Source organism: Parasteatoda tepidariorum, chromosome 11 (assembly GCF_982258835.1).
Source record: "Parasteatoda tepidariorum strain Cologne lab strain chromosome 11, Ptep-v5.0, whole genome shotgun sequence".
NCBI classification, from domain to species: Eukaryota; Metazoa; Arthropoda; class Arachnida; order Araneae; family Theridiidae; genus Parasteatoda; species Parasteatoda tepidariorum.
The window spans coordinates 76584882-76605633 of NC_141765.1; the positions used below are offsets into that span (position 1 = coordinate 76584882).

The 20752-nt window shown below is 30.5% G+C and overlaps 1 protein-coding gene across 6 annotated transcripts in view; it reads right to left on the reverse strand.

Annotated features, from left to right (window-relative positions):
• Nucleotides 1-622: 622 nt before the first annotated feature.
• Nucleotides 623-20752, reverse strand: part of LOC107440566 (uncharacterized) — a 122110-nt gene continuing 101980 nt past the window's right edge. For all 6 annotated transcript variants that reach the window (XM_087155003.1, XM_016053531.4, XM_087155006.1 and 3 more), the window contains 4 exons: nucleotides 13976-14072; nucleotides 9533-9613; nucleotides 5715-6587; nucleotides 623-1146 (listed from right to left, as the gene is read on the reverse strand). In XM_087155003.1, the coding sequence (XP_087011129.1) occupies nucleotides 680-1146; nucleotides 5715-6587; nucleotides 9533-9613; nucleotides 13976-14072 (1518 nt within the window). In that variant the 3' untranslated portion in view covers nucleotides 623-679. The remainder of the gene's footprint in view (nucleotides 1147-5714; nucleotides 6588-9532; nucleotides 9614-13975; nucleotides 14073-20752) is intronic.

Consider the following 20752-nt stretch of genomic DNA (forward strand, 5'->3'; position numbering starts at 1 on the left):
ACCCGGGTCGGTACGTACCTAAACAAATCAAATCAGTGACCACAAACTCAATAAAAGTACTCCTACGAAATGGTTAACATATGTATATTAACAGCACTAAACACTACAAAAAAAAAAACATGATCTCTCCAACGACAGTAACATAATCAAACTAACTAAAAAATTGTTGTTCTTAGAGAGTTCTAAATCTCGTGGCGCCATCTATTGGTTCGTTTTTTAGCAAAGGAAAATGGTATTCTGTTTTTAACACATTATTCAATATAATAAAAATAAGCATTGAAGAAACCCATAGTATTATGTAAAAAAAGTTTTATTAAAAGTTTTCTCTTAATAAATATGTCTATATTTTTTAAATCATTTCGGAAATGGGATGATTTAATATGATAATTTTTATATGTTGTTAACCATGCCAAATTAAGTAATATTAGTAAAACCGTTTAAAATGATGAGTTTCTTTTAATCAAAAGGTAAAACTAAATGGCATTTCTCCAGTTTATTATTTGACTGTATCCAGTAGCAATCTGTCAGTTGAACAAAATGCACCTTTTAGTAAAAAATATAGTATAAATCACATTTAATGAAGCTATGAAGAATGAATTACAATTGAATAAAATAAAGCTTGTACAAAGAAAAGATATTTATTGATTCCAACATTTACATGCACTAATTTTGTTCTTGTTCACTTACCTAATAATGTAAGAGGAACAGAACCTCTTCGTTGACTGAAAGTTGTATCAGTATTTTCACCACCTGTCCTATAAGAGGACCGAGCATCAAGTAATTGATTTCTCAAAGTCAATTTATTAACTAATCCTACATCATTTGTCCGTGATTTCCAAAACCCACTTAACATTTCTAAACCACCAGACTTTCTTCTTGCGCATTCTTGTGGAGAAAATGTTCTAACAATACCCTGCATTGTATTGAGCACGCCGGAAGGTCCAATAAGTACACTTAGAAGATCGCTAGAGCTATGTTCTAATAAATAACTAGATTCAAGTGGTTGATACAAATCTGTTGGCAGAGAACCTCTTCTTTGTGAATATTTCATAGTTCTCACATGATTGGTGAATGTATGATCCAACCTTGATACAGACAATAGTGGTTCAAGTAAACCAAAACTACTTCTTCTAGTCGTCGATGAACCTTTAAAAAATTTAAAATTTGCTTTGCATTTAACAATATGTATTAATTTAGCATAGCATTATAATTATAAAGCAAACTTGATTTAGTAGTTATAGAAATGACACTGTACCAGAAGCTGCTTTATGTAAAAATAATTTTGGTATTACTTCGAAATTTATTGTAAAATAGCAGGGTGGCCACCTACCTGGAAAAATCGAGGAATTTTTTCTCCGACTTTCTTAATTTTACTATCAATTATACCCAATTTTTTTAGAGGAAAATTTATAGCTAAACAGTTGAAATATCATCAACTTAGCAATACCCTACTTGCATCAAAGCTTACTCCATTACAACCCTGTTAATCTCTCCCACAGTTGCTAAACGTTTGGAAACTATGCAATTAATAAAAGGTGGGGGTGGAAGAAGGGGTTCGGATAATTGGCCCTTTTTATGAAAGCATTTTTTGTTGTTGTTTTCTTGTATGTGGGCCAAATCTGTTTATTGTTCAAGCTCATCCCAATGTTATTTTTTTTTGACGAAATGTTTTACTCTCCTTTTTATTTTATTAAGTTCTCCAAAAATTATTTGGTCATAATTTAATAATAATAGATTTTATTTCACACTCATTTTCTAAATGTTTTCGTATTTCCATCCAATGAAATTGTTAAATTATTTTTTCTCCAATAAGCCAACCAATCACACATCATCTTACAATCGCTAATAAAGTTTGCAGACAAATCGTTACAACTGTTGCATTGACACTAATATTCTCGATTTCATTTTAACCTTTTAAAACATATTTTAATTTATAAAAAAGGTTCTTTTAAGAGCCAACTATATGTTGATAACATTCAATTTTATATTTAAAATTTTAATTGTGCAGTCAGTCACAATGTCGAAAGATCATAATTGTTGCTTTGCATTCCAGAAATGATATTTCTGAAACTGTTTTTCTCTAAAAAGTTGCCAAAAAACTAGGGAATTTAAGGAAAACATGTTAAATTATAGATTAATATAGAATATAAAAAATTTATTGATAGTATATGTTTATTTATTAGAAGGAAAACATAAATTTTTTTTTCAGCACTCTACAGGTACTTTTTTTGGTTGTAAAAAAACTAAAAAATAATCAACTATTCTAAACTAAAAAATTGCGTGGCTTTATTGAAATTCTTTAAATATTTTGATTTCAAATAAAAAAAACTAAAAATAATTAAAAAAAATGTAAAGAATTTTATCTAGCTTTTCTCTGTTTAGTATGCAACAGAAAATTCCACAATTTTGCATTAGTCACATTCATTTTTGGATACTGAATATCTCTTAAAATAATAATGCTAATTCAAAATAAACAAAGTTATGTGAATATTTGAATTTAGATATTGGTTTAAAGAAAAGAAAAGGAAATTTGAAACCTGATTTGAATGGCCACCCTGAATATATTCACAAAAATATGTTGAAAGATACAGTGGCAGTCAAAAGTATTCGTACACTTAAATTACTAACTTCAAAATTGAATAAAAATTGAAATTGCGTAAAAATTAATTGAAATTTTCAAAAAATCTTAATGTTTTTCAAGTTGTTGCATGAAAGATTTGAATTTTTAAGAGGTTTATTTAATTTTTAATTTTGGTCATAAAGAGCTCCTCGATAGAGTGAGAATTTGAATCTCACCACTAAACCTCGTGCTTCAAAAGTATTCGTACATCCACATTTCAAGTTGTAAAATAATAAAATTAAGACAATTTGTGCGCCAAATATCGTTTGTGGGAATATATTTGGCGAGATTTTATATTATTCTTACTTTTACCGCTTTATCTGTTTCATTCTTATGTGTACTAGCTTTGAAACTCGCATTTTTTGTTGTCAATCATACAGCTTTAAATTGAGATGGCTCGGAAGGGAAAAGAAACTTCTCTCGCTGAAAGAAAACTCATAATGAAACTACATAATAACTGTAACTCTTTAAGAAAGATATCAATTGCTATTGGAAGACCCCGATCTACAGTGCAGAGTGTTATAGATCGACATTGCCAACGCAATACTGTTGAAAATATTCCACGAAGTGGACGCCCAAAAATTCTCAGCATTAAGCACAGACGCTTACTCGTAAGATTGATTAAGAAAAATCCAAAATTGAGTGCCCCGGCAGTAAAAGCAGAACTCCTCAAACAGAGAATTTCGATCTCGGTAAGTACTATACGCCGCACTTTTAACGAATCAGGATTCCATGGTCGAGTATCTCAAAAAAAGTTTTTTGTGTCGGAAGTTAATAGAAAGAAACGAATGTCTTTCGCCAAACAGCATGTTAATAAAAATCCTGATTTCTGGAACAGGGTTATATTCTCGGATGAGAGCAAGTTTAACGTGTTTGGATCTGATGGCAGACAAATTGTGTGGCGTAAAAAGAATACAGAGCTACAACCAAAAAATTTGAGTGCGACAGTAAAGCATGGCGGTGGTAACATTCTAGTTTGGGGATGTATGAGCGCACATGGAGTGGGTAAATTGCACATCATTGATGGGATTATGGATCACAAAAAGTACATTGACATTCTAAAAAGTAATTTAAATTCTAGCGCTTCACAAATGGGTCTTCAAACTAACTATATATTTCAACAAGACAACGACCCTAAGCATACAGCTTATAATGCTAAGCTCTGGGTATTATATAACACTCCCGAAAGACTCAACACACCTCCACAATCACCAGACATGAATCCTATTGAGCATTTGTGGAGTAATTTAGACGACAAAATCAAAAATCGAGGAGTAAAAAATAAAAATCAACTGAAAACCGCCATATTGGAAGAATGGGCATCAATTACACCAGATATTACAAAGAAGTTGGTAGATTCAATGCCAAGTCGAATGAAAGCAATAATTAAGGCGAAAGGGTATCCTTCTAAGTATTAAACTGTGATATACTATATAATTTTAGGGAAATTTCTTAAGTGTACGAATACTTTTGACACAAAAGTTTTGATAATTAATTTCTATTTTTTATATTTTTTTTCTGTAATTGTTTTACAAGAAAACTTCTTTTGATTAAATTGCTCAAAAATAAAGGATACAAGGCCTGGTATCTGTGTTTAATGACGTAGTATAATTAATAAAATACCATGAAGCCATGAGCACTTCAAAATTCATTGTACGAATACTTTTGACTGCCACTGTATGTCTCTATCATGAATGACACTTGTTTTTCTTTTCTCTTATTATTATTGATGTGAAGAACTAGCTGGGTTGATAACCAAATAAAAATAACATTAAAAAAAGTTTCAGATTCCAAAAGTAAATTAATCCATTAATAATCTTATTTAATAAAAAAAAAAAAGATAATAAAACAAGGAGCAGATTTTTATCAACAGATTTTTGTTAATAGATAATTATACGGTGTTCTTTTTAAACACTATTAATATTTAGCTTCATTAATATTCATAGTTTATTCACATCATTTAAGTTTTCTTTTCTTCAATTGCTTTCATTGTTTAAGCATTTCTTTTAGTGTGCTTATTGAAGCAAAATAAATATTTAGGTATCAGAAAAGCAGGAAGATGAAAGAAAAAAAATAATTTACTTTTTATTTTTTATATCTTTTTCAAAAGACTAAAAAAAAAAAAAAAAAAACTATCTTGTAGCATAATTTTTTGTAATTAATAATTGCTAGTCTTTAGAGATCCAGAAATTCAAAAAAAGACCCAGATATTCTGAATGATTTCGTTTTGGTGTAGTAATTCAAAAAAGTGGTTTTATACCGTATTTTATTAAATAAAAAAATCATATAAAAAAGAAATTTAAGTTTTCAAAACGGTAAAAAATGGATTTTGGGATACCCTTTTTAAATGCAGTTGTTCCCTTAAACCAAAACAACTTTAAAAGTTTTCTAGAACTACTTAATTGTAAACTTTGACCTGGTGACACAGAATTTTTATGAAAAATGTTTTTCACACCTTTTCATTATTTTGTATTAATTTAGGTTAAATAAGTGAAAAATTTAATATTTAGCATTTTAATAACTGATGCGGTTATTAAATGCACCATGAAACATTAGTGTCTTTTTCTGCGTTAAAGGTAAAATATTTTAAATACAAATCTTTTACTTCCAAACAATATTTCTCAATTTTGAAATAAGAGAAACAGTTATTCATCATTGAAATTTCTTTAATTTACACAATTTTTTTTAAAACTACTTTTTTCAGGATTTCATATTTTTGTACAAATATAATTCTGATAATCTAACAGATTTGTTTAGTATCTATTCGAGTGTTTTTTATAATTAAAAAATACCAAAATATACTTTTACTTGTAATTAGAGCACCAGAAAAAAATATATATAAAAGGGACACCAGTGTCCCATTTGTGTCAAAGGGATAAGCTATAAAAAATAAACCTTTTTGGTGAAGTTAAGAAAATACTACACTTGAGATTTTGATTGTGAATTGAAAAAAAAAAGATATGTTTGTTAGATTTATGTTTGAAGCATAAATCTCAGTTCATCAGTTAAGTTTGGCATATAATGTTTAGTAAAATATTTATTTGCTAAAAAACTGAGATGGAGCTTAAAAAGATATTCATTGTTATAAAAATACCTGATATCTCAGAGGACCATCTTCTCCCTGTTTCAGAACCCCCTTTTAAGCCACCTCTTGAAGCAATTTCGTTGGATACTGGAGCAGAACCACGTCTACTTTTATGAACTGAAGGAGAATCAAAGTCATGGGACCTTTCTTCTGAAAAGCTACGACTGATATGCCAACACCAAGAAGGATGATCACAGGTATCTGAACACATTTTGGATGAGTTGAATAAATTGATATCTGTAGTATTGCAAAAACGATTATTGGCAGTGTTTTCATTGGGAGGAATTTTAGTTGTCCATGTCAATTCATTATTTGAAATTTTATCTTGTGTTGTACAAAGTTTACTATAAATTTGAAATCCGAAGTCCGAAGCTCTACGATTTGAGGAATAATGTTTAAAGTTATGTGAGCGTTGTTTTGAAGGAAGAATTGGTGTGCAACAGCCATTTGGACATTCAAGAGGATCTGTAGGAGATGGTTGAAAGACTGTAGGACAAATGAGATGACTTTCAACTTGAGTGGCAGCATAGACTTGTCTTAACTGAACAGTATTTGTCATACTTGAAAGAGATAAAAGAGTAGTACTAGGATGAAGTTCCTCACTAGAGTATGTTTCCATATGTACTTTTGGAGGAATTAGTCCACTGTCACTTTTTGAGCGATGTTGTTTAGGGAATTCTTGAGTTTCAGGTGAGGCATCTGAGGGGGTTTCTATTGTGATGACAGGGATTTTTCTCTCTGTAGCTGATTGTTGCAACAATATTCTTTGCTGCCATTGATTAAAGTTATGTTTAAGATTTTCTAAAAGCATATTAGAAAATGGTGTCTGTAAAAAGTGGTCCCAGGTTTCAAAGAGAGGTGATACAACAAATTGAAAGAAATCTGCAAAATACAAATTGTTTAATGATATGAACTAATAATTGTAACTTTAACAAATACTATTTATTAATCAAGTAAAGAAGATGTGAAATATGATATTCTCAATTATTTGTTTCGCTCATTTGTGAATTTGTGTTACCATTTTAGATGAGTGAATCTTCATTCTTTATTATCTATACCTGATATTATCTATACAATATTTAATAACTAGCAAATCTTAAATTGTGCATTTGAATAATCAATTTTTGTCATAAATCCATGTGGTTTTGTGATCAATCTCTTAAGCGGAAGATGTTGCTACAAGCCTCATTGTTTTTAAAATATCACTCTTTTTTCCCCCTTCTTTTAAGTGATTTACTCAAAAAATTAAAAAGAGGGAGGAATAAATTTTTTTTTCAAAATGGTTTTGATGATTTTTTTTTGAGAAGTTATTACCATTATTTTGCACATTGTTTTTAAAATTTTGTTCCATTTCACACGCTGTTTTTACAACACGTAAAGTTAGAACAATAATCACTTTTTCACATGCTCGATTCCCTCATAGATTCATGTGGTTTTTCAATTGCTTTTTCAATAAATATCAATATTGATTTTGTTATAGTTTTTGAAACCGAGATTTCTAATATGATATACTATTACGATCCATGGGTTTCAAATCGCGTATTCAAGAATTCACTTGGTTACACAATAATATTCTATTGTTTTTTCTGATAGATCAATTGTATATTCATGTTCTGTTTCGATTGTTTTTTCGGTAGTTATTTTGCCATTGAATTTTACATGGTTTGAAATATCCTAATATTTTTAATAAGATATATACAAGGTTGAAACAGCTGCTTAAATCATTCTAAAATTTCGAAAACAAAATTTCTGCACCAGCTTGCTACAAAATGCAAAAGTTATGTATTATAATAACATTGTAAAGATATGGTTATTTATAAAACCATGTAGAAATGAACAAAAAGTAAAAAAAAAAATTATAAACAGGGGTGTGCACCCACAATCCCATTTTAGAATTAACTCTGCTTTGATGATTTTATATATTATCCATAATGGTACTTTTTTATTATTGGAGGCGGTAAATAAGTTTAATTTAAAATGGGAATTATAGTTTCAAATAATGTCATATTTCTCTTATATAATTATTTAAAATGTATGTTTATCTTAATATGATATAATCCTGTAGAAATAAATTATAAAAAACAATTCTTTGTTTATTCAAGTAATTCTTAGTTGTGTTATTAAATATGATATTCTAATTTTACAAGCACTATGCTTCTCTGAATCTAAAGAGTTCTTGCTCCAAAACACATTATTTTTTGTTGCTCCAAAATGATTATGCTGCTATTCCATCCCTTTTTTTAATTACAACACACAAATCTCAAATTGGGTATTTTAATAATCGCTTTTAGACGCATCACTATGCTTCTCTGAATCTAAAGAGTTCTTGCTCCAAAGCACATTATTTTTTGTTGCTCCAAAATGATTATGCTGCTATTCCATCCCTTTTTTTAATTACAACACACAAATCTCAAATTGGGCATTTTAATAATCGCTTTTAGACGCATCAGATTTGCTCTACATGGTTTTGTTGTCCATCTCTTTATCAGCTTGTTTCCACAGATCTCACAATTTTTAAAATCTTGTTTTTTTTTCACTTTTAACACTGTTTTTCAAAACTCTGACACCAAGGAAAATAAAAAAGTCTTAGTTACAATGTCTTACACAGGAAGCAATGAGATGATTTTAAACTACATATATAATCTTGCCTTGAAGAATTATCTTTGCTTTAAAACAAACCAATTACTTAAATATTTTAAAAGTTATTAAACTTTTTTAAAAATTGCCAATTTGGCAACATTTTCCCACCAAGATAAAAATTATCAAAATCACTGCCTTATTCTCAATTTTTGAAAATTTTTATATTAAACAATTCGACCACAAATGCTTTTCATTTGCTCAAAACTATGGCTTTTCCCCATATTGACATTTTGCGTCATTTTCAAAATAAGCATAGACAGAGCTGGCTTTAGATAGGCTAAACTTGACCTAACAGTACATGAGTAACAGTTGCAAACTCACAGCAGTTATAAAAATACTATTTTATTTGCAAAAAAGCACCGTTTCTTATTACGAAAGAGCCTTCAAAGAACTGCATTAAGCGACTTATTTGAAAAATGCAGAAAAGGTGGAAAATGATCCTTATTTTCAAAAATATCATACAGAAAACATTTCTTTCTTCTTTATTATTTGATGAATACTACTTTCATGTTTCACAAGTATGTCTTATTATTTATTTTTTTTCCATTTAATTACACAAGCATGATCTTTAAGTGTTGAAAAAAATTCTTGTAAAAAAATAAAAAAATAAAAAAAAAAAACTACACATTGAATATAAAACTATCCAACTATAATAAAACTATCCAACTATAAAGTTTCTAAAAATTTTCAGATACTTTCTTGTTCCAGCAATCACTATTCTGATTATACTTTTTGTCTTATAAAAATTTATGCATATAACTCTTATAAATGAATAGAAAAAGAATTTCCTTTTTACATAGTTTAAAACTTTAAAGCAGAAAAAATTATGAATATGAGGATATATTTTCAAATAAAGTATCTTTGAAAAAACTTTTAAGAGGCTAGGAGTTTTAAAATGATGCTGCGTTCAGCAAAAATGTTAAGTTATTTGTCAAAAATTTAAAAAAATCAAAATTTCAAAGCAGATAAGAGTTTTTTGAAAATTGATTATAAATGACTTATTTTTATATTAGTCAAGGACTTAAAGTGAAATGTTTAAGAAATCAGCCAGATTAAAATTCAAAAATTTTGTCCATAAAAGTTATTTCTAGACTACATAAGTACAGCCATCCAGATAAGAAAAATTTTTCAGTAAGATTTTTTTTCAATAAAAAAGAACAGAAGTTTCAAAGATAAAATTAACTTACCCGCTTGAATCTTTGCAACTTTGGTCCGACTGCAATCAAAAGTAGGAGTAAGAGGTAACTTTAATTGCCTCTCATAAGCTCCTATAACAACGATAAAAAACTTATCAATTCCACATTCTTGAATAAAACCGTTCATCTTTACTATGCTCCTAGATTGTTATTTCAAATGTGCTCAGAATATCTAACAGAACCAAATTTCATAGGTGTGATGACTGGCTGTTATTTATATCACATAATTATTTTTATGTGATCTCAGCAGTATTGAGACTACAAGTAATGTTATAAATTCGAAGAAACTTAAATACCAAGAAGCTTGATAAATTATTTTTTACTTAAAATCTGTTTTTTTTAACCCTCCCAGAAATCATTGTGCTCCAGAAAAATTGTGGATTTCTAGATTTAATAGCTTTTTTGTTTTCAAAAAATGCATAATATGTCACCAGCTATTTCAGCAGGCAGAGTTTATAAGTGAAAAAATTCATGCAATATTTTTTGTTTTCAGATGAATGTAATTTTTAAACATTTTGCCCCGAAAAATGTTACAGAAATTTTGCAATAAAGCCGAAAAAATAAAATAAAAGCCCAGATTTAGGGAATACTCCAAATCCAAATCACTATCTTCATAATCAAGATATTTTCATTTGTTATTCCCACAAATAACGTCGCTGACACTCTGCAAATCCATATCTTTTACAAATGCTTATCGCTTGACAGAACAACAAAAAGCATGTAACTTACGAATATGCAGGGAAAATTCTAGTAAGAGAAAAATTCCTGAACCCTCTAGTGCCATCTAGCAGCGAATATAAGCATCAAATGATGCTTTTTTAACCGTCACAGGGAAATAACGGGGTCAGTATTGAAACAAAGGGGAAAAATTCTTCGCCCCGATTTTCACGTGACCCGTAGTCGGGACGAAATTGATACCCCACTTAAATCACGAGGGTCGCATGCAGAGGGTTAATGAATGAAGTGGAAAAGTTAGTTTTTGAAGATCACCGCTTACCACACACGAAAATGAATTTAAGAGGAGTGGTATTCACCGGTTTCACTAATTCAGGATGTAATAAGCAATCCAGAAACTTTATAGAGTAAGGGTGGCCCAAACTGTTAGTTAGAATAAAAACAATTTCATAAATATTAACTAAAATTTTCACTTTTCATTTGTAATTAATACTCATTGACAAAATGTATCTTCCTAACATGGTGCGTAGTATTTTTAAAAAGTGCTTAAAGGTACTTATTTTTGATATATGTTTTTTAAAAGCCCTTAAAAGCGCTTTTTTATTCGGGATTTGTAATAAGTGCTTAATTTTTTATCTTTTAAATGCCGTATCGATAGTCATTCTAAATTACAAAAAGATGCATGATTTTCACAATTTTCTCTGCAATATTTATCAGAAACTTAGTTATTTTATCACGATTATGTAAAGTTTTTGAAAATATTTTAGAATTTTATTGATTTTATGTTTATCAATTAAGAACTTTAAACGATAGAAAAAAATTATTTTTAGTACTGCACAGATCTTAATTAAGATCTTTTTTTTTTTTATTTTTTTTTTTTGAAAAGTGATAAAAAATTTTTTTTGAGTGCTTGAAAAGGTGTTATTTTTTGTTGAAAAATCTGTCTACGCACCCTTCTAAGTTGTGAAAAAAATTATTTTACTAACAATTCATTAAATACAAACATGGTTACTTTTTACATAATTGCCATAAAGATACTGACTTATGGTTAAAAAAGATTTGAAATCTTTTCAGAAAATGTTGCCAAGGTAGTGAGATGATCATGAGAGGTTTTAGTCCCACACAGTCACAAATATCCCTAAAATATCTGAGATAAATCACTTAGACAAAAAAAAACTTGATATTCCCAAATCCAACGGAATTCACCAAGATACCAGAATATCCATGGAATATCAATCAGAAATCCAGAGATCACAACCATGTGATCCTACAGATATTTGAATACCAGAGACATCCAACACATAACATTGTTTTCCAAAAGATGCCTGGATATCTCAGGTGTATTCTAATTGGATATTGGAGAGATATTTTAATCCTTGAAAATCTTGCTTTCATAAATTTAATTATCTGATATGAAGAGTATATTTAAACTACATCCCATAATTTTATGAAATTACTCCAAACAATAGACTGTACAGTATAAAAAACTCATAATATTGAATTATTCAATTTTGTAGAACAAATTTTTAAAATTATTTAACAATTTTAATCTAAAATGCCTAAACTATTCAAACTAATTCATATTTTATTGATACAAAATGAAAAATAACAAATATTAATTATAAACAAATGATACTAAGAATTTTTTATATGAAAAATTTTCTTGTTATTTTTTTTTCAACTAGCGAAGTTTTTATGTTTAATCTTCAAAGTTCTCAGTCGGACTTTTGAAAACCATAGTGAACCAAGTAGTCATGAAATTAGTATTTTTCATTTATAAGTATATTTTTATTATAAAATCAATCAAAACTATGTAATCAATACAAAGCAAGATAGTTATTTATAATGCAAATTGATTTCTTTTACAAATTTAATTACAAGTGAAATAACATTTTTTGTAATGATTGATTCAATAAGGTAATGATTGATTCAATCAATTTTTATTAAACATCAGCTATTTTGTTCCTATTTTAACTAGTTATTGCAATATTATTTAACATTAATATATTATTTAATATTCATTAAATTGTGTTCCTTTTAATAAAATCGCACCCTAGTTTACTATTTAGTTAAAAGAATATTACAGTAAAACTTGTGTAAATTGACCACTTGTGGTGCATTGTTTCAGTGGTCAACTTAGACAAGTGGTCAACTTATAGAGGGGGTGGGTCATGGTTTGCTTTTTCGTTTCCTACATCATGTTGCTATATATAAATTTTTTTCTCTTTTTTTTACTTTACTTAAAAATTTCATTCAGAAAATATCCAAATGAATATCTTAAGAAATATGTTTAAACCTGAATAAACTTCAATTTGATACATAAAATTCTAATATTTAAAAATTTTTTTTAAAAAAAAAATTATTTCGTAAGATATGCATGTGAAGTGTTTAATAAAAATAATTTTTTAAAATATCAGAACAAGAAAGCATGTAATTTGTAAACTTTAACAAAATAAAATTATTTGAACACTTTAAAATTTATTTACTACACTTAAAGATCGAAGACCATAAATAAAGGATCAAAGCATATTTCAGAGCATTCATTTACTCAAATGCTCACTATCGCAACTGGAAGAGCAACTTTTCAACTAACACTCCTGTTTTCAATGAACGGATGAAAGAAATGGTCAAAAGCTGACCCCCTACAGTTTCCCCCCATGGTCAACTCACAAAAGGGTTTAGATAAGCTTTTTACACTATTTCACCAAACAAGTGAAATTTTAACATACATTGCCAAAATGACAGAAAATTTTCTGAATTTTTTTTCTTTTTCTGGTCAACTTATGAGGGTTTTAGAATAGAATTTCATAATACTCCTAGACAAAATTGACTTATTTCAGTGGTCAACATACAAGATAGACAGGTGGTCAAGTTACAAAGGTTTTGCTTCTTTATATTATATAGGAAAAATTCCGTTCTTGATAATTGAGGTCAACTTATGTAGGAGCCCAACTTACAGGGGTGCTCAACTTGGCAGGTTTCACTGTACTTACTCTGTTATTGAAATCTATTTATTATAAAGGATGCAAAATGAAATAGTTTAAATAAAAAGTGAACACATTGTTGTTTTCCTTCTTTATTTTTTAATTGTATTTATGAAGCTTACAATTTTACTTGTTTGGTAATTACTTTTATTTTAAATCTATAAAATTCTTGAATGTCCTTTTAAAACATATCTTCTTATCACCCAAAGTAAATTATGGTTTCATTTAAATAGTCGAAATTCCTTATTGTTTTGTTTCCTTAAATTTAGCTTTTATGCTGAAAATAATGCATATTTATGCATTTTTGACATGCACTATTAGTTTTTTTAATGTAACAAAAGAATTTAAATGGATGTTATTTCTTACAGTTACTTAATGTTTTTCAATAAATTATATTATCTAAATTTTCCTTTTTCTGTTTATAGTAGAATTAACTATTTAACAGAGTTAAATAAAAGGGAAATGAATGGGAGTAACACAGAAACTAAACAAAGAAACTAAATTGTAGTGCTATAGTAGTATATTTAGATTTAGTGTTGGTATGGTTATGGCTATGTATAGAGTGTTTGCTCCTCAAATTTACATCATTAACTAAACCTTTAAAGCTATTAAGAAGCCGTACTGTAACTAAAGCATGACGAAACTTTAGAAAATGTGTTGCTGTAAACTTATAGCGGAATGAATGTCTTAAAGTGTTACTTATTTATGAAATTAACTGATACCTTTCACAAAAAAATATTCGAAAACATAACCAACTTTATACAAAAGAAAGTACCTTGCCGATAAAATTCTTGACATACTTGATAGCTCCATCTTTGACTTATTGTCCATGGACGGCAAGGGTTGCATAAATCAGCACATTTCAGAGCTATCTGAATAAAAATTATAACATCAACACAAGTAATTGAAATGTAGTAAGTAATTCTGAATAATTTTTAATCTAATTATCATGTTCTAATTGTGGAAAGCTGCATGATTCATAGGTAGATAGCATATATAAATAGTGCAGCTATTATATACAAAATGGTACTTTCTCCAAATAAAAATACATTTTCCTTTCACAGATTCAGAGTTTTTAATTGTCAAAATAGGGTTACCACAGTCTTAAAAAAGTTTCGCCAAGAGTTTAAGGTTATGAATGCGTCTAGATCTTATTTTTCACTTTTGTGTATTTCACAATATGTTTTTAGATTTCTTGTATGTAAATTTTTTATGTGTTCCTCACAACTACTGTTTTTGCAGATATTTAAGAAAATTTCATGCAAAAATAATTAGTTTTAAATAATGATCTACTGTTTTTTTAAATTTTTTTGAAAATTTAATAATGAATAAACAGTACTGAATTTCTGAGGTGTTAACTTACATTGATTTATATACCAAAATTTGAAATATATGGGTTCTTAATCCCTTAGAGGTACAATTTTGTATGGCATTCTTGAGACCCTCAACATTAAAACCAAGTTAATCTTTTTATTTAGTTATAAAAATACTGTTATTATTTAATTTTAGTTTTATTTAGGCATTAATTTTAGGCCATCTTTAAGTATAATTAACAAAATTTTGCATCAGACTTACAACTTTGACCTTAACTGTCAAGTTTTCTTAGCAGCTATATCTTGTAAGGTGGACTAGAGGATTTTTTTGCTCTGCCACATGCATGTGCCAAATAAGGTAAATTTATATTGTTATTTGCAGGCAATGTGCTTGCGCTTCACTCTAGAGAAATGGAAGGAGGTTGTGTCTCTTTCTTTCAATCACTTGCTATCGCCTGCTAGACAGTGTTGTTGTGCTTAATTCTTTTCCCCAAAATGCAAGTCTTCATATAGTTTGTCTAAAGTAAGAACTCCTCTGGCCATTCACCTGGATCCGTGGAGGTGACTATGGTAATGAGGTATGACCATTTTAAGTAGGGGTGTGGGGTAATTGTTTAGGACAGGTTTCGGCTCGGATTAGGGAGAGAAAAGGACTCGTTTTCTTTGGTCTACTGCATTAGCCCTAGAGTGAAGAGAAACTACCCTCCCTGAAATGCGCAATTCTTGTTTCCATAACAGCAGACGGCCCTCAGACTTTGTTGACGGGGTAGTTCTTACCATAGACAAACTATAAAGGGGGGGGGGGGTGAACGAAAATCCTAAATTACAGCGTTGCTGAAATTTAGTGTTTTTCAACTGACTTCGGCATAAAAGCACGGATCAAAACCTATAAGTTACTGTGTATATGATTGTAATACTAATTCATAAAATTTCAAATATCTTAATAATGCTTCTCAAAAATCTATTTATTTATTATTAATACAAAAACACTTAAGGTATTAATATCTAATTTATCACAATTGAGAAAGGTGAGTTAAAAATATAAAAACATGTTGGATTGAATGGAGAAAATTGAGAAATGATGAAAAGAGATTATAATAAACACCCTAATTCATTCTTCAGACAGATCTATATTGATGTTTTCAATCCAGTCTTTCTCAAAAGTGATTTATTTGATTTTAATGACTTTTCATTTTTCTCAAAGTTTCTAAAAATGTATATTAATGGCAGTTTCTAAAAATGTAAATGTATATTACAGTAAACCCAGTATTTATACAAGACATTTTTCAGGAAGTAAAGATACTACACCGAAAGCAGCAAAGAAAAGGTTTCTGTGAGTAAGGGTTCTAACCTTGAACGTTTTGCTTTTCTTGCGAGATTGTCTGCTAGTTTAATTAGTGAGCGTGGAGGTATACTTTTTGTGAGAAATAAGTAGACGAACTTCTTATAATAAAATATAATATATTAAACTGCCTTAAATAATAATAATAAAGTACATATTAAAAAAACAGGAGAATTATCAAAAAGAAAACATTAGTTTTTCTTTTGTGTTCCTCGTTGCTATGGGATATCAGACTGGCAGCGTTGAGTTGTGGTAGGCAGGTCACCGCAGTACTCTAACGATACCTTTCTTACAAATACTTCGGATTGAAGCGTACTCGACGTCCCGAGCGTGTTGTTGTGGTAGCATTTGTTAAGTCGGGCGTCGTGGTTTCAGTCGATGTTGATGACGCATGTGGCACAGGGGCTTCAGGTTTCCAGATGAACGCCGGTTTGAGGCGGTCGATATTAACATTAACTTCTTTTTCGTTTACTAAAATTTTGAATGTTTTTTTGTATCAAACTAGTACTTGATGTGGTCTGAAAATTTTGGTGTGAGAGAAGGCTTTGGATCATCACATCTGAGAAAAATAAGGTACACAAAAGTACAGGCCGATTAGCACCTGATTAATGAAGGTTGGAACGTTTGAGCAGCATTGCATAAGCCGAAAGTCGTGACCGGAAACTCAAATAGTCCGAAAGGAGTTATAACTGCAGTTTTTGGAATATCAGCAGGATTAACGGGCACTTGGTGGTACGCCCGCTCAAGATCAACAGTTGTAAAAATAGTCTTTCCTTCTAAGACTTGCATACAGTCTTGAATGTGGGGGACAGGGTAACGATCAGGAATTGTAGCTGCATTTAACTGGCGATAATCCCCGCATGGACTCCAGTTACCATTTCGTTTCCGAACTAGATGGAGCGGACTGGCCCATGAACTTTTCGATGGGTGGCAAATTCCCTGTTCCATCATGTATTGAAATTCATCTTTGGTGGCTTTAAGCATGTCTGGAGGTAAACGTCTTGGCTTAGAACATATTGGAGGTCCGGTAGTTTTAATAAAATGAATCGTGCTTGGGTTGTGAATTACCCATAACTGGGCGCGTGATTGTAGGAAATTCTCTGAGAAGTTGATGCCATGTAGAAGTATCCGAAATCAGTTAAATGCTTAAATCTTGACTATTGCGAATTTCTCCCAGGTAAGATAAGTTCGTTGAAGAATCTACTAAACGGCGATTTTTAAGATCGACAAGCAAAGAAAGTTTTTGCAAGAAGTCAGCGCCAAAAATAGGACTTGAAACGGAGGCAACAATGAATGGCCATTGGAATTTGCGGCGGAATCCTAAGTCAATAGATATCAGGCGTTCACCAAAAGTTTGTATAGGAGTTCCATTTGCTGCATAAAGTTGTAATTTGGTAAGGCGCTTTTGTTCATGAAAATGTGGTGGCACGAAAGAAACACCAGTCCCGGTGTCTACAAGAAACTTTAAACCTGAATTCTTATCGATGACGAAAAGGCGTGCAATATTCCGGCAGCTGTCGTTCACGACATTTAGCGACTGCCCGTCTCGTTTCCCTGGTTGTTATAACGACATGGTTGGCAGCATTTGCTTGCCTTGTCTCCAAAATTGTGGTGGCAAAAACAAATACCCTGGAAAAGGGCTTTCATAACGTTTCCTCGAAGGGCTACGACGTGTATATCGACCACGTGATGGAGAGCGGTGACGCTGAAAGGGTTCAGCTTGAATGGCTACTAATTGAGAGACCTGTTTGGACAATTCTTTAATTTGAGCCTGTAACGCCACAATACCTTGATCAGGAGTCTGAACTGCATGTATTTGCGTTGGCATGACCACCTCGTGTATTTTATCAGCGATTTCGGACAGCTTCGTAAGAGGCTCACTACTGGTCTCCAAAATGGCTTGCATATTTGATGGGAGTTTATTCATCCATAATGTTTTAAGAATGTTGTCCGTTAGGTCACCGGCGGATAAGTCTGACATTTTAGACAACAATTGAGAAGGCCTCATATCACCTAACTGTAAATCTTGCAATAGTTGCTTGATTTTAACTTTCTCGGATTCTGCATAAACAGAAATGAATTTTTCTTTCAAAGATTTGTATTTTTCCGTCACCGGTGGACTCAAGATAATTTCACGAACTGATTGAAGTACTTCTGATTCTAAAGCGACAATCGCTGTATAAAATTGAGTTTCGTCAGCAGTAATGTGGCTCAATTTAAACTGCGCATCCAGCTGAATGAACCATAACGATGGGTCTTGGCGACAAAATGGCGGAGGCTTAACTGCAACTCATGCCAATTGTGAAGAAGCATTGTTGTCAACCATTTTAGATCAGTCAAATATACACAATAACACAGAAAATAATCAATATACGTATATAGCGACACAGCTTCTTGGTACTTTAAATCAGAGAAATTGGCGACTCAGATTCAACACACCAGATAAAATTAATTATTCAATAAATAAGATCCGATAAAATTCTGACCGAAATATATTGACTCACTGAACTGAGGCAAACTTCTTTAAATCACAGGTAAAATATCTTACTTGCATTTCATCACACTTGACAACTTATTGTTGCTCAGGATTTTGGCATATGAACTCCATATTTGTACAACATTGCAGGCTGCGATTCGATTCGTAATAAATCCTAGGTCACCAGTTTGTGGAGGTATACTTTTTGTGAGAAATAAGTAGACGAACTTCTTATTATAAAATATAATATATTAAACAGCCTTAAATAATAATAATAAAGTGCATATTAAAAAACAGGAGAATTATCAAAAAGCAAAAAGAAAACTTTATTATGCAGAAATGCACTATATTATTTATATGCACTTTACTTCCTCACACATTATGCAGAAAAGGATAATGAGTTTCTATCACAATGTTATTGGTGATGAGACAGTTTTTCACCACATACCAGAATCCAAGCAACAATCAATGCAATTGCACCATATGAAGAAAATCAAAACTTCAATTTTAGAAAAATTTAGAAAAGAAATCATGGCTATCAATTTGGAAAATAAATTATGGCTTCTGCTTTCTGGGACAGACAACCCAAGTAGCACCTAATATTCGATAACATCAGAAAATCGGCAAAATCTAACGTTATCTTGCACAACTTCTAATATTAGAAAGATACAAGAGGTCAAGGGCGCCGGCAGAATAATATGAAAGGGGGTGCAACCCTCTAAAAAACTAACCCCTCCCTCCCCCCCCCCAAAATAGAAATATTCTGTTATTACATTTTGTTTTGTTATTACATATGCTTTCATCTGTTAATTTTTTTCAAAATACATTTCTTCATTGTTACCAAGATATTTAAAAAAAGTGCGAATTTCTTGTACTTGCAAATTTTGTCTCGAGAAACTGTATTGATGGCACAGCTACTGACTCTGAAACACAAATAACTACAAACAGTAGTTTTGTATACTAACGTGTTTGTGCACGCTTAATATTGGTATTTATTGTGTTGATGAAGTTTGACAGTTGTGAGAAGTCAGTTCGTGTTATACACCTTTTTTAAACTAAATAACTACTAGAAAATATAATATTATTTATATTTTATTAAAGGAAATTTAAAAATATAGCTATACAGGGTTTTTCTAAAAAGATGGACAAAATTTTAGGAAGTGATAGTACACACCCAAGCAAACAATTTTTATCAAAGAATGCATGGTCGAAAACAAAACGCAAAACCACTAGAGGGCGTCAAAGTTTATGTTCTTATGTGAGGCAAAAACACACAAAGAACGATGAAGTTAAGTTATAAAAGCTAATTTAATGGCATGTGATTACAATAAGTGTTCAAAACAGTGGCCAGCAGCGGCTATGCACGCAGTACAACGGCGAAGAAAAGATAGGCGAACATTCTGAAGCACCAGGAATATCACGAAATTACCCTGCAGCGGCCATAAGCTTGGCGACAAGCAGGGACTAATAACGCAGCGCAGTAACTCGCAACAGGAATGGAGCTTTCACGTTTGCATCAAACAACTTTCCTAATGTGCCAGCGCCAGCACCTTTGCGTTTTGCTTTCGACCATGCATTTTTTGATAAAAATTGTTTGCTTGGGTGTGTACTATCAATTCCTAAAATTTTGCCCATCTTTTTAGAATCACCCTTTATATCGAATGTGCCTTCTAAAAACGGCGAATAATTTTTCAGGAAGTCAATCTTTATTCCTTATTTGGACTCCATTATATCATCGTTGAAAGACCGTTTTTCTTCTACACAAAGAAAAGCATTTTCACTCTTACAGCTTCTCCCGAATAAGATTAACAAACTGGACAAAGCGTCATATCTTGAAATTTTAGAAGATATATATTCACCTCGTTTTCTAAATAAACAAACAGCTAGTTAAGCGGAAGTAACTTCACCCAGTCCGTACGAACTTCCCCTACATCGCTATAATCTTCTCATTATGTTTTGCATTAGATTTCCAAACATTGTTGGCGTTTTCTTTTATCTTGATAACGTTTGTTGTTTGGAAATTTAAAAATCTGTTTCATTAAATCGAAAGGAGCTTTTCCTATCATCACAAGTTGAATGATGATGGCAAGAAAAAATTGTCAGTAAAAATAATATAAAATACATATTTTAGAAAAAATAATATTCAGTTGTCTGATCCTTTTTCTGGAGAGTTATTTTAAAGTGTAAAATATGAAATACAATTAAGTTTTTAAAAGACACTGGTCTCTAGCAGCTAAATATTAAGTTAAGATATATTTACCTCGAAGATATACTACTTATTCATGGCAATCTAAAAACATGCACAGCTTAAAACTTGTAACTTTTAGATATGACATTAAAAGAAGTACGAAATGTGGCTTTATTGTCAATTTGTAACAAAAATTTTATATTCTTCAAAAAATTAAACTTCATAATGGAAAT